Consider the following 14,221-nt stretch of genomic DNA (forward strand, 5'->3'; position numbering starts at 1 on the left):
TTACTTGCTTCACAACATTAAAACAAATAAGCTTAATGCAAAAAAGTAAACATAATCGTATTTATAAGCCCCTCAACTATACACAAAAAAACTATTTTAAAACGTTGGACAAGATATACGCTTAAATAAATTGTAAATAAAGCAGTTTTACCCAAAAGGAAGTCATGTTTCTCTGCAGACCTGGTCTCTCCTGAAAGCCTCTTCACTGTCTCTGATGTTCAGCTTATGACAGAACAGCCTGTTGTAAGAGGCATTAAAAGGACAATATAATTGTTACTGCTTAGCCAAACACTGATGGTCTGATATCATGGCTAAATTGGACAGTGAATTTGTCTTTAAGCCACATATCGAGGCACAATGCCTGCTGGGTTGAAGGTATGACTAATCCATACACTGAAAGCAGCTGGTATGCAGGCATGCTGTTTTACTGGATGAGAGGAGCCAAAGCATAATGCAACTCTCATCCAGAGCTGTTTGTGTCTGTTCAAGAATTCAGTGACCTCTGTTCTTTCCCCAGAAGACCTCAGCTTAGCATTTGATATCTTTACTGACTGATGTGATGGGAAAATGCACTCGAACCGCTTGACACTCGTATTTCCTTTCTGGTCTATGCCAAGCCACCCTAAACTCGTGTTTAATCCTCAACAGCTGAAACACAGTCTCTCTGCATTAGATAATGGAAGGGCAGCTCGCCCAGCACAAAATATCCTGGAGTGACACAGAACAGGGTACAGCATTGAAAACCTATAGACATGTGTCATGGAAACAAATAAACTATTTCTGATTCTGAACTTGTCTTTTTGTGGCAGAGTTGGACAAATGTAAATATTAACAAACTGAGATATGGGTTTTTGATAAAAAAAAAATGTATGACACTCTTTACGATGCCATTTTTAAAGGACATTTTAAATGACATACTTTAGCATATAGTGCAGTATATATATGACAATACAATACCTACTGACTGTTAGGGGGCAGCAACAATCTGACACAGAACAAACAGGCGAACTCAATATAACAAAACATGGATAACCTTTAGTATTTTATTGTTTCATGGCATTTCTTTAACATTTATGTATGGTTGTTTGGTTTTATTTAATGTGTATGCATGTGTGTAGAGTAATGTATAGTTTTTATATTTGTACTGATGTACAACCTTGGCACAACTTTTTGATGCAGCAATGTATCAAAACACTGGAGAAGTAGGCCACATCTCTTTTATTTGGATTTTAGGTTGTTTTTTATGAATGATGACATTTTTTGGGGTGAAAATTCAGCATTTTGTCTAATGAAAAGTGTTGATTTAGACCAGGGGTGTCAAACTCAAGGCCCGGGGGCCAAATCCGGACCGTGACTTCATTTTCTGTGGCCCCACAAGAGCTTGCAAAGAATATTATATGTTTATTATACGATTACATGATGATTTACAGAAGCACGTTGCCCATAAACTACATGTCCCACAATGCATCTCAAATTAGACTTTTTTTCTTCTAAATATGCCTTTTTTCTCAGAATTTGACTCTTTTTTTTAAAAGTTACTTTTTTTTCAAAATGTTACTCTTTTTTTTGATTTTGACTTTTTTTTCCTGAATTTGGCTTTTCTTTATAAACATTTTGTGACATTCTCACTGAAGAGACTTGCATTTTCCTCAGACTTCTGCTTTCAGACGTAGTTAATTATGAAGTGATTACCCTATCTGATAATAATCCAATGCAGAGGCAATAATGTCATATAATACACTATTCTATATATATTTATATATGTATTTTTAAATAGTCTTAAAGTTACAACCGGCCCTTTGAGTGCAGCCCTAATGCTGATGTGGCGCGCGATTAAATTGAGTTTGACACCCCTGATTTAGACAAAGCTTCTATGTCATGTGACCAAGTCAATTAAAATCAAAGCAGCATTGTAATATTATGCTGAATTTAAATTGTATATTATTCAAAAAAATGTAGTGCATGCATTTCATGTCACTTTGAGTAACTATGTTCTGTGGAGAATAGATCAGAGAAGAACAATAAGGATTCAGAGGTGAAGTGAAAAATATCAACAGCTTTAATCACCAAAGATATAAACATTTAAATATCCATTTTGTAATGTGACTGACAAAATCTTTACAAAGTTAGCCTTTATCTTCTGCTGACTGCTTCACATTGTCTGTACAAAAATGAGGTGGCATTTGAGACTTGCACAAAGAGAGGAAACTGTCCCGAGTAAACGACAACGCCAGCAAATTAAAAGCAAAGTTACAGCAAAAAACATTAACATTCTTATGGTTTGATACTCAGTAAATAAAGGACATGGACATACAGTATATTTAGTCTGTTTTGCAATTTTCTTGTAAACGGCTTAGTGAGCCCACGCAAGCTTTTAACACATTCAATTCCTTCCTGTTCAATACAAGTATTATTCACAATACCAAAATAAATGAACAAATAATATATAAATGAATTAAATAAGCAACGCTTGAATCTATTTCATAAACAAAGTTAGGTAATAAAGGGTTGTCCCCAAACATGCCACTGCCTTATTTGTTTCTTATACAGCCTTTAAATGCATAAATGATCCTTAGTGGTTTTACGTCACTTTTTCCTAAATAAATGACAAAAGTTGAATCAGGCAGTATGTTGCTCTTAACTATTATCTTCTCTGTGCTTCTACTTTCTGAGAATGACCTACATTTCAAACACTGACAGTTATTGTAGGCTTCACTGAAGTCAAACGTTCAGCTTCATTCGGTACCACAGCAAAGAGCTCTGAGGCCTCCGCATCAACCCAAACATCCTTCACTTCTCCCCACAGTACTGGAGAGCTGGATGAGGACAGGAATGTAGATGATCCATCAGACTATGTACACAAATCTGTAAATTGTTAAAAATATCATGCAAATAAATACCAGTAATTCAAAACCAAACTACAACACTGACCTCAACAGTATTCATATATTGTAGGCTATAAAGAGTTCAACAAAATGTATTTTCCACAATTCACAACAGTGTTGTTTGAATAATGCAATATGACCTAAAGTTAATACTGCAGGTCTCAGAGAAAAGCTTTTTTTGTTCATTTTTTTTTTTTAAAGCAGTGTTTTGCTGAGGTCTCCAAACAGTGTTGAGCTGGAATCTGCCTCTCCGGGTTCCCACCATGCTCGGGTACAGCAGAGATGCACAACAGTAGGTATTTCTGTACATAAACATTCACTCGTTTCAGTCAGTCCTAATGAAAAAGTACATTTTTCTGACAGGCTTCAAATATAGAATATAGTGTGCAGATGGGCCAAAGTAAATCTATGAAAATGGACAGTGTCTGTGCTTTGATTCGAGGCTGAACCACAGTGTAAAGATAAACGACACGTAGCAGAAAGAAAGCAGGCTCCTTCTCGTCCCTTTGACGAACATCTGTCCACGAGAAGGCAGGAGGGGAGGCTCGACACACTTCTGTTGTGCTCACTTAAAATGCTTCATAAGTTCATGAAGAGCATCTTTTGTGTTCCTTCACCGTAAAGTCCATTTAGAGATGGGTCTGTGCAACCATTCAATTCAAGTGTGTCTTTCGCTTGGCCCTGCAGGATGAACGTCCACACGTATCAGAGCCAAATGTTTCTGCCATCCAAAATGAGTGCCACAAGGCACTGCAGGGTGGAACACCAGGCAGACTGAGAGAAACTGCATTTTACAAATATTTTGTCAAAAAAGCTTTTAAAAAATATCTCACATTAACTCTTGAAACAGATCAAATGATCCAAACACAAAAAGACATCAGGGGCTTGTTGATCACTGAAGGGAAATGTTTTCAGGATTTGATCATGCAGAACTCCTCACAAATAAGACAGTGATACATGGTTACAAAATACCACTGTCAATTCTTCTTCACTAGAATTCATTTATATCATTAAAATCCCCCGTCAACTAGAGCCACTGTTTTACCACTATGTGCTAAGGAGTCACATTCATCTGCCAAAAGGGGGAAGGTTTTTTGTGATGGCCTTGATTCTGAGTTTTAAATACCAGCAGGATATGTGAAATGCCAAATAGTCAATAGTGTGCCAATATGCAAATATCTGTTGATAAATTAAGAAAAAAATGAGCAGAGCAATAGATAATGAGGAAAATGGTTACTTCAGCCCTGAAATATGTTTATGTATTCTTTTTTTCTTCTTTGTCTTAATATTAACCTGAAAAAATAGGCTTTTAACCTGGAGATATATATAGTAAATACATCGATTTGTTCAGAATCCCAGTAGGGATAATTCCATTTATGCAGTACTGAGAAGACCTTTCATTGCAAATAAGTCATACAGCTTTATCATTTTGTAAAAAGTTGAAAGATATTTTACCACCATGATGAGGTTTGCATGACAAATGAAAATATTTTGCCACAGTAAATCATCACTTTCACGGAGACATAAGGGGAGACGCAACATGGGTTCAAAAAGCATCACATACAGATAACACCAAAAGCTGCTCAGAAGCTACATTCCCCACACAGAAGCATACTTAAGTGCATACATTCAGGTTTGACAAATAGTGGCAATACAAGATACAAAAAAGAGAGAGCTTCCCTTCCATCAAACAACTGCTGCTTAAAAACATGGCGGCACCACACTGACGTCTGCGCATGTTCTGTGCTATAAGACTACAGAAATAACACTGCATGTACATTTCTTAAAATCTAAATCCGAAGATTCGTCAGTCATGATAATTACTGCTTTAATAAAGATTATCACAACATTATTGCACTAAACCATGCAGTAGCTGGGAGTACTCACTACTACATTTTTGCAACAAAATCACGGTTTACATAATTTTGGTCAGTTTTTGTCAGATTTTACACCCTTTTACTATTCTTATCAAGAGGAAGCACTACAAGATCATAGATAGTATTGGTGGAAGCAGTTCAGCATCACAACCTTTGACAATCATTGAATCATCAACAGTATCAATGAAACTTATGAACGGATGTTTCATCACTGATATGTCTTGTGAAAAGTCACAAATCTTCTGGTGTTTTTCATCATAATGGCAATTCTCATATGTGTGCTCTGAGAAAACATCTTTTGGGGGGAACAATACTTCTGGTTGGAATGATGTAAGAGACGACAGAGAGAAATCATTCTGAGTCGAGTCATGTATGAAACAATGTATAGTACTGAAACTGTCTTGGCAAAGGTCAGAGGTGAATTGAAAGACACTGAAGTGAATTCCCAGTTCAGGCCCGGATCTACTATCATGGAAAACACTGCTGTAAGTGCGGGAAGTTCTATTATGTGCAGACATTTACTAGGACCGGCCATGCAAATGAAAACTGGCACAGATAATTCATTTTGAATTCCACAAAGCCAAAAGAAAAGCAGACTTTGCCAGAAGCAGCAGCAGCCGAGCTCAGCAGATTCTGTTCATATATTTACATCAATGCAGTAGCAACGCAGCCTTATGTGTGCTGTGCACAATGTAAAGTTGTAAACGCCTTTCCGGCTGTTTTATGGACATTGTGAATCCATACAAACTGTTCTTGTTGGCCTCATCTAATGAGCCATCTGAAAAACACAAATGCTGTTAAGCCTTCAGCTAGATAAAAAGATCGAAAAACTCAGAACACTCTCTTCACATAGTTATTGTACCAACAGCTGTGTTTGGCCAATCCCAGAGCTCCCCTGTATAAAACCCAGGGCATGTGGTGGCGTATGCAGCGTTGTATTTAAAGAAGGCATTAAGTACCTTTACTCAGGTACACTTTGGTGCAACTTTGATTTTCCTTCCATTCCCAATTGTGCTAAAAGGTACCCTGTGGAGTTTTTCATTTCTAGTGTAAAGCAATATTATAAACAGTCTCGCAGATGATTTCACTCTATTCCACTGATCCACAGGTGGCAGTAACGCGCCTACAAATGCTATAAAATGCCAGAAAATGCAGAGAAGACAAAGGCTGCAAGCAAGTAAACATGGACACAAAAAAGGGGGTTACATTTTGTCAAAAAGTTAATCAATATGTTTTTCAAATGGCAGGAAGTGCATTCAACATTTTTGTTTGTCAAAAATAAATACATTGTAAACAGTTCTGTTTGGAAGAAGACTCCACAGAGCACCTTATAATACTTTAAACCTCAGGCATTGTAGAGTGGGAAATGTACCCTTTACTCCACTACATTTATCTGACGAGTGTAGCTACTGTATAAGTGATATTTAACATGGAAAACTAAGATTGATAAATGATTGTTGAAGATGAAACTATCCAACAGTATATAAAGTAGTGAGCTACCATCTTAAAAAGCTACCACATTGAAATGCATGCTGATGCTACCCATTATCCTGTCAAATAAATATTGTACTTTATAATTTAAGTTAATTTTGTTACCAATAATTCCATTCGTTTACATAAGTGAAATCTCAAATGCATGACTTTACTTAAGTTTAAGATCTGAATAATTTTTTCAACCACTGTGTTATTAAACACAAAGCACATACATCAAACTGAATTGTTTTATAATGCATCATTTGACCACCACAATCCAACCTAAAATTGAGACTGACATTTGTCCCTGCTGGGTTATCATTTATTCGCCCTGTCCCTGATGTTTTGGTGTTTGCTTAAATGGCTGAGCCTGTGCGAAAATGTTAAACGTGCTTGTCCTATAGCATGCAGACTCAACACATTCTCTTTCTATAATTTGCACTCAAGCCCTGAAACACAAACAAATGCATAAGCAATAAGGCAAAAAACACTAAGAGCTGACCCACATATTTCTTTTTTTAGCTCAAATGCACTGTGTGCCGTTTGCAGATCAAAAAAGAATCATTGTGCATTTGCTGTTTGATCTGACCTTCAGTAGATCCGGGCCTCAACCCAGAGAGATGAATGATGTAAGTTAGAGCGTGTGCATGTGTCAGAGATGAAAAAGAGGCAGAATAAGCTGGATAAAGAGAAGGACTCCTATTGAAGACTGCAGTGCATGACCCCGTCCACACTCTGACGCGTTTTCCTGCAAGAAAAGTCAACAATACATGTTCTTTTTCCAAAGCAAATGATTCATCACTTGTATATCAAGAACTTATGAATTAAGAAAGATAATGCCGTACTTAAAGCGTTTTATACTTACTAAGGCACTGTAGTCAAAGCATGATGCTGGGCCTTTACGATATCGCGCGTTTCTCAGTACTTCGCATGGATTCTCCTCCTGAACTGTTAGTGTTTTGTTAAGGGAGGTAACAGTGAACTTACTAGCAGCACAAGATGGATAAGATGTCCACTTTCAGCTGGAAAAGGATACACTCTGTCCTGATCAGTGTCAGTCTCTCTATCTCACATGAGCTGCAGGGGAGCGTCTCCGCGACCACAAAGAGGAGGTTGGTGTTTTCTATCCGCTTCGCGTGGAACAGCCTGTTAGAGAAGTGATGGATATTAATCAGACTTCCCGCAGAGTGTACTGTACAGGTATGAGAGCACAAACACTTTCTGCTGACGCTCCAGACAAACCCACCGGGAGCAGTTCCCGCAGTCCTGCAGCACGTTGTAGGAGTTAGTGGTGTTTGTAAAGTAGAACTGGCTTTGGATGGTCACACAGCTGCTTTCCCTTGTCTCAAAACCATCAACCAGAAGATCATCTAGAACACAAATACATCCAAATTGTACATTTTATATTATGTGTATTATATTCTTATATCTCAATTGGCTTTTTAACTGAGGCTAAAACTGCTACCGTTAAGTACATATGCATTTAAATGTTGTTGTTTACGGTTATCATGGTTCAAGAACGCACATTGTTGTTAACAAAATCCCCTTTTAATGGGTTCATCCTAGTACATGTTTAAAACAACAAAGGTTATCTGCTGATTAGATGTTTGTAAAAGTGAAGTTTTACCATTTGTTTGATTCAAATAAATAAAAAGCGATTGAAATGAGCCTTAAAAATCCCTCAATCCAATAATCAATGCAGATATAACAAAATAGTGTGTTAAGATGCAGACATCCACCTTGGTAGAACCAGCTGTTGTATGCCATTCCATACAGGAGCTGCTGGGTCACAGACCTGAAAGAGTGTACACAATGCACTTCATTAAAAATGAAATACAATCCGTAAACATCAATCTGTCACAGCTAAAGGGACATTGGGCTAACAATAACCCCCCCTGGGTCCATTTGCAGAGGTCTTCAAACAGTTAAGATTGTTTTACAGGGCACCTCGCATGTATTGTGTCAGTTAACAGTAAATAAAGTCTCACCATGCCACTGTGGACGTCCACCAGGCCAAGCTAAGGATGTCAGCAATGGACGGCTGCAGAAACACACAGTAGTTACAGATAAGAGCTTTCAAATATATATATATCAAAACAATAAAAAAGGCCCTGGATCTAAAATCTGCAGCTGGTCTCTCACCACAAAGATGCCCCTCGTTGCTGAACCCGTTTGACTGTCGTTGACCGGTTCACATGCAGACTGGAAGTGGAAAGACTGACGGCGATTGAAGATTGAGTTGTTGTAGAGAGCGTGCATCAAGTAAGGGTCCACATCACCGAAGAAAAGGCCAATCTGAACGGAAGAAAATAATGGGAAAAAGAAAGTGCATGAGGGAACAGTGACACATAAACTGTATTTATGCTTAGTACTTTTGCTTCATGTTTATTTATTTTTCGAAAACTAAACTAAACTGCTTAAACGTAAGGAAATGTACATGACTTTAGAGTAATTTAGTTGAGATCAATAATGAATAATACATATGTATTGCATAATTTCTTCTGAAAGTAAGTATAATATGTACAAGCAAGCATATCACTACACAAACACAGACCTTTTTCCAGTGATCTCTCTGATTGGACATAACCAGAAATCCACCATCATCGAGGAGATAGCATAGGAGGTCCTACAGACAACAAAGCACAGTTCACACATTTACAGAAAACACTTTTATTCACATGCATGTTGCTTCGATTAATCTCGAGGTTATACTGTAGGTGTAATTTATCCTACATTTTGAAGAAAAAGGTGTCTTATACCTGGAGTATAGATCAAAAATACTCCCAATAAACACAAATTAGTAATCAAAGTGGAAATGTCCGACCCCTTAGCTTTTTGAAACGTGGTCTCTTTAATAACAATATTACTCTGCAATTAATAATACAATTATAGTAACAAAAGTGGAGACAGTATCTTGCTGTAGTACGAAGACTTGCACAGGCTAGTTTTAGAGTTATTGTGAGATTAAAACAGATAAAGTTCTTACATCAGTGTTCACTTCACAGTCCATCTCACAGCTTCTGGATGGTCCACACTGTTTTGACAAAATGTGTATTGAGACAGTGATGTCACTTCTGTCACAGTATATGTAGTGTAATTAAGTGATTCATATTAGTAAGTTATCGCCCTGTGCTGTACCTTCTGTGAGCCCTGTCGACTGTCCGACACGTTGCTGGCCAGGATCTTAAACTTGTCCACCCATGCCTCCAAGTCCAGCTTCACCCCGACCACTGAGTCAAAACATCCACCGGATCAGAGCAAAGAGAGGAAGAGGAGGGCAAGAAAGGTTTTTCAGTGAGAAGAAGAAGAAGTACAGGTAGCTGAAATATCTTTAAACATATTTTAGATAAAAAACGTTTCTTGGAATCCCACATGACACAGGATGCAACATCAAGTTTGCAAGATAAAAACATTGTTCTTACCTGAAGGTTTGAGCAGTTTGCCTCCTAAATTAACCTCCACAGCCGAACTAACAAGAATTCCAACCGTGCCGTTTTCTCCACCAACAAGGTCGTCCAATGCTGGTCGTAACAAAATGTGATTTAAAAACAAATTATTTGGACATGATTTTAACAGATTGTACGTCTGATATGTTTTCAGTTACTCACAGGATCTCGATGGAGCTCTAAACATGTAGCCTTTGTTGTCGAGGCTCCGTCTGTAGTAGTTTGAATTGAATGGTTCAGGATCCTCATCCCATAACTCAGCAGCTCTATCAAACAAAAAACACAAACCGTTAAATGTTTTAAGAGAAATGTTTATAGACAGAATATCAGTGGGATTACTGTATATTTACTAGCTTTAGTAAGTTAATTAGTGTTACTCACATATTGGGAAAAACACGTGTTATTCCTCCATCAGTGGACGCAAATACAGCCAGGAAGCCATACCTTTGAGAAATGTGTTTTTACTTAGCCATTTTGTTTGATATAATGGTGACATCATAATAGTAGATTCCTGTTTCTGATGGTGTGAGAATGTTTTATAAAGCAAGTCGACTCACGAATTCAGGTCCTTGTCCTTCCAAACACGAGAGGCCAGCTGCCCGATAATCCTGGAATCCAAAATCAGGTTATGGATGAGGCCTTGGTCACCTGAGAGAAAAACAAGTGTATTATCTCTTTGGTGTCTCTGCAGCAGTGGCAAATATTTTAAACACCTAAATGCTGTTAACACACTCACACTCATCAGATTCTGGAGAAATTTCCAGCATGAGCGAGAGGAAGTTCTGCAAAAACTGGGTGTTGTTGTCAGAAAGATGCAGACGTTTGCAGTATTCCCTGGAGAAGGAGAATTAATAAGAACTTTTTGTACTGTCAGCAACACACTGAGAAAGAGTGAAATCAAGAGAGTAAGGTGAGATAGCCACCTTGGAGCAAGAAACACATGTCCTGAAGATTCAAAGGAGCTGGGCAGCAGGGACTGCATATCTGTAACAGAAACAAAACAAAACAATTTCATTTATTTAAAAAAACTAACAAAAATACCAACAAATAATCACAGTTATCACATTAAATTGAAGTAAGTTTACAAAATAGAAAAAAAGACATATGTAAAATAAAAAGGGTCTTAGACTTTAAACCAGAATTATTTGATTGTGCTGCATGACCATGAAAGTTGCTGTGATTGATACATAGCAGTTTTATGCAGAACTCACCTCAGGGAACAAACAACATTAGATGCAAATAATATCAAAAATAAATGCCAGACTTGCATAATACTATACATCTGTATACAGTCAGCCTTTTGCTTTCATATTTTCTTCGTGTTACTATTTAATAACAAAAAGTAACACTGCACTTCTGTACTCACACTGGAGCTGCAGCATCACATCACTCAGGTCTGCCTGGATGAAGTACTCGTTGTAGGTGGGTAATACCAGACCAAGACTGCAGGTGGCGACATCCCAACAGAGAGAGCATGAATAAGAGACAGAGAGAGAGAGGAAGGGAGAGTGAATCCATCTGTGTGTGCAGTCTTCATCGGGCCACAGCTGGTTGGTTATTATTTTGTTATTGTAACATTGTAATGCTTACCTGTAATCTGTGCCATTGATGGGAGTCCAGGTGTAACTCCTGTAGACGTCATCAATGTACTGCTGCAGTAGAGGAGACATTTAGGGACATTTCAGTAAACCCAACACAACGCAGCTTTATTTTATAGAACATGTGTTTAAAGTATTTTGAAGTTGTTTTAATAGTATGTGTTTCTTCACTCCTTACAATGATGGCAAGACAGCTGATGACCAACATTTTAGATAACCAGGTAAGTTAACGTTCTTTAATGTTGTGACTAAAGAGGCGAGATATTTTTTTTAAATATAATTAAGTAAAGATAATTTACTTGCCTCATCAATCGACTTGACAAGAGTTTTGACCTGCATTTCACCTGGTCTTCCATCAATCATTTGTCGCCGGATCTAGAAAATTAAAACACAAATCCTTTTCTTTTTCAGCCACAACCATGAAATCAAAAACACGTGCAGTGGGGCCTTGAGATAGGCAGATTGTAAGCAGATGTTATTGTTTGCCCGGTAATACTTTGAACGATAGCAACAACAAGAAACAGGAAATGCCTGAGACATTTCAGTTTGACCTGCCACTAAGTGCTCACCTCCTCTTTATTAACGTCCTCCACCTCTGCATCCAGGAAGTCCAGCGTCACAGGCTCCAGGAAGTTCACCAGCTGGGAGGAGGCACATTTATTTAAATTCACATCAAATATAGAACAGGTTAACCAGCATCATAATAAACTATGTCTTCCTGCAAACCACAGTAAAATATTTATATTTTTTAAGTAAAATATAGACCACCTTTGGCTGAAGATTAGGGTGAAGGAGAAGATATCCATTTGGATCGATGGCATATATGTATCCATTGGCTCCAAGCTGTTGATAAAAGAGAGGAATAACAGTGATGTGTTTGTCTGTTGCCTCCATCACAAGTACAAGTGAGTAATACATGTATGTGATCTACATACATTGTACCGTGGTGTAAGTCGCTTTATCTCGTCAAGATGCACGTCGACTCCCATGACACCTAAAATCAGCTGATTCTGGTCAGACAAAAAAACATCAATCTGATTAATTTGAAAGGTCCTCACGAGAACCAGCGTTGCTGAATTAGAAGATTGTGTGTGAAGATTTCCACACACAAGTTTCCATATATCACACTATGATGTTGTTCATATAGATCCTTCTCATGGACCCATTCTAAATCTTAAACATTAGTCCTTTAAATGTAGGGATTTACTAATCTATGATCTTATACAACATAGCTACATTCTGCATTTGAAAAGTGACCACAAGCTTAAACAGAACAGAAATCCACATTATTAAACACTTTCTTTCATATACAAAAAACTGTTTTGTTACCTGTGAATTTCCATCCATGGTGAGATTAAACACAGGCAAAGTCCCAGTTACTACCATGCCAAGACCCTATAGAATCAAAAGACAAAACCCAGATTACATAAAATGCAAGATTACTTACTAACTGTGTATAATCTGTATGTTTGGTGCATTTATTATATTTGATCACATTCAGCCAACATGGTCTTGCAGTCTCACCAAAGCATCCTGATACACATTGGTCCACTGAACCTGCTTGGCTTCGCTGCCTGCCAGAACCATGGGGCGCCCCAGCACGTCCAGGTATTCCTGAAAAAACAAAGGGATACGTGACCAACTGCAGCTCCGAAACAACCAACAACATCAGGCCACGGGGAGAAAGGAAGGGTAAAACAAATTGAAGTAGATGTTTTTTCAAAAAGAGTGAGCCCCACAAGGAGAATTTGAAACGGTGAATGGGGATCAGCTGTGTCAGAGGCACTAGACGACCCACCTGGGTGTTAATCCTTATAGCACAGATGGAACGGATCTCAAAATAGTAACCTGGCAAGCAACAGAGAAAAAAAGACAAACAGAGAGAAGAGAGCATGAGTGAGCGATGCTATCAGAAAAAAAAGAGTGGTGTTCATAAACATTCGAGATTTTACTAGATGTTACTCGACCAGTGACTCAGCCACTTCACTCCTGCAGAAAGAGAGCAGATTCCCTCACTAGGCATCAAGGTTTATCTTATTGTCTTTAACCTTATTGACTTATAGTTTCAGCTCTACAATGAAATCCAATGAAGGTATACTGGCAATTACCAGGTTTAGTCCTTTTAAAAAACAAAAATAACATTAATTTCATAAAACCACATTTTTCATAATGCATTGCATGTATCATCTTTGGGTATGAAGTTCATCACTATTGGAGGTAGCAAACCTGGTGTTGCTTAAGGTAACATATCTGATATATATAACAATATAATTATAAACTATTTAGTTTTAGTTGAACTCATAAAAAGGCAATAAATGAACATTCCCCACTCGGATACAACTTGTTCTCCCTCAGTTTGAATCCACCCTATTTTATCAGAATAATAACAAAAGCCTGCCCTCGAGGATTAATGTTCTGTGAGGACAAAAGTGAACTCTTGTTAACTCTTCGACACCATCAATCACTCCATCCTCCTCACCCGTCTTGAAACCACCTTCAACATCACCAGCGCTGCCCTCTCTTGGTTCACATCATACCTCCCACAAGGTGTCCCCCAAGGTTCAGTTCTCGGCCCCCTCCTCTTCATCCTCTACCTGCTTCCCCTTGGTCACTTAATCCGCCGTTATGGACTTCAATTCCACTACTTCAAGTCCATCTCCGCTGCTACCCACTCCATCCTGACAAACTGCATCACTGAAATAAAAGCCTGGCTTCAACTTAACTTCCTCAAACTCAACTGGGATAAATCTGAAATAATCATCATTGGACCTAAAAAGCTCAGCACATCCATCCAAAACTTCACCCTCAACATCGACGGTTTCCCAGTTCCAACCTCCCCTCACATCCGGAACATAGGCATTATATTTGACCAAACCCTCTCCTTCAACCAATACATCAAACAGACCACCAAGACAGCCTTCTTCCACCTCAAAAACATCGCC

At 38.2% G+C, this 14,221-nt stretch overlaps 1 protein-coding gene across 1 annotated transcript in view; it reads right to left on the reverse strand.

The window, feature by feature from the left end:
- Nucleotides 1-2,036: 2,036 nt before the first annotated feature.
- LOC117548137 (voltage-dependent calcium channel subunit alpha-2/delta-2-like) overlaps nt 2,037-14,221 on the reverse strand; it is a 32,590-nt gene continuing 20,405 nt past the window's right edge. The window contains exons 14-38 of the mRNA XM_034219176.1: nt 13,078-13,127; nt 12,804-12,893; nt 12,609-12,674; nt 12,215-12,289; nt 12,048-12,122; nt 11,849-11,920; nt 11,583-11,654; nt 11,272-11,333; nt 11,048-11,124; nt 10,605-10,665; nt 10,418-10,515; nt 10,239-10,329; nt 10,063-10,125; nt 9,844-9,947; nt 9,658-9,756; nt 9,374-9,465; nt 9,222-9,269; nt 8,790-8,861; nt 8,378-8,530; nt 8,224-8,276; nt 7,975-8,030; nt 7,482-7,605; nt 7,272-7,381; nt 7,101-7,183; nt 2,037-6,983 (exon numbers count right to left, since the gene is read on the reverse strand). Coding sequence (XP_034075067.1) covers nt 6,888-6,983; nt 7,101-7,183; nt 7,272-7,381; nt 7,482-7,605; nt 7,975-8,030; nt 8,224-8,276; nt 8,378-8,530; nt 8,790-8,861; nt 9,222-9,269; nt 9,374-9,465; nt 9,658-9,756; nt 9,844-9,947; nt 10,063-10,125; nt 10,239-10,329; nt 10,418-10,515; nt 10,605-10,665; nt 11,048-11,124; nt 11,272-11,333; nt 11,583-11,654; nt 11,849-11,920; nt 12,048-12,122; nt 12,215-12,289; nt 12,609-12,674; nt 12,804-12,893; nt 13,078-13,127 — 2,042 coding nt within the window. The 3' untranslated portion in view covers nt 2,037-6,887. The remainder of the gene's footprint in view (nt 6,984-7,100; nt 7,184-7,271; nt 7,382-7,481; nt 7,606-7,974; nt 8,031-8,223; nt 8,277-8,377; nt 8,531-8,789; nt 8,862-9,221; nt 9,270-9,373; nt 9,466-9,657; nt 9,757-9,843; nt 9,948-10,062; nt 10,126-10,238; nt 10,330-10,417; nt 10,516-10,604; nt 10,666-11,047; nt 11,125-11,271; nt 11,334-11,582; nt 11,655-11,848; nt 11,921-12,047; nt 12,123-12,214; nt 12,290-12,608; nt 12,675-12,803; nt 12,894-13,077; nt 13,128-14,221) is intronic.

Source organism: Gymnodraco acuticeps, unplaced genomic scaffold (genome assembly GCF_902827175.1).
Source record: "Gymnodraco acuticeps unplaced genomic scaffold, fGymAcu1.1, whole genome shotgun sequence".
Classification (NCBI taxonomy): Eukaryota; Metazoa; Chordata; class Actinopteri; order Perciformes; family Bathydraconidae; genus Gymnodraco; species Gymnodraco acuticeps.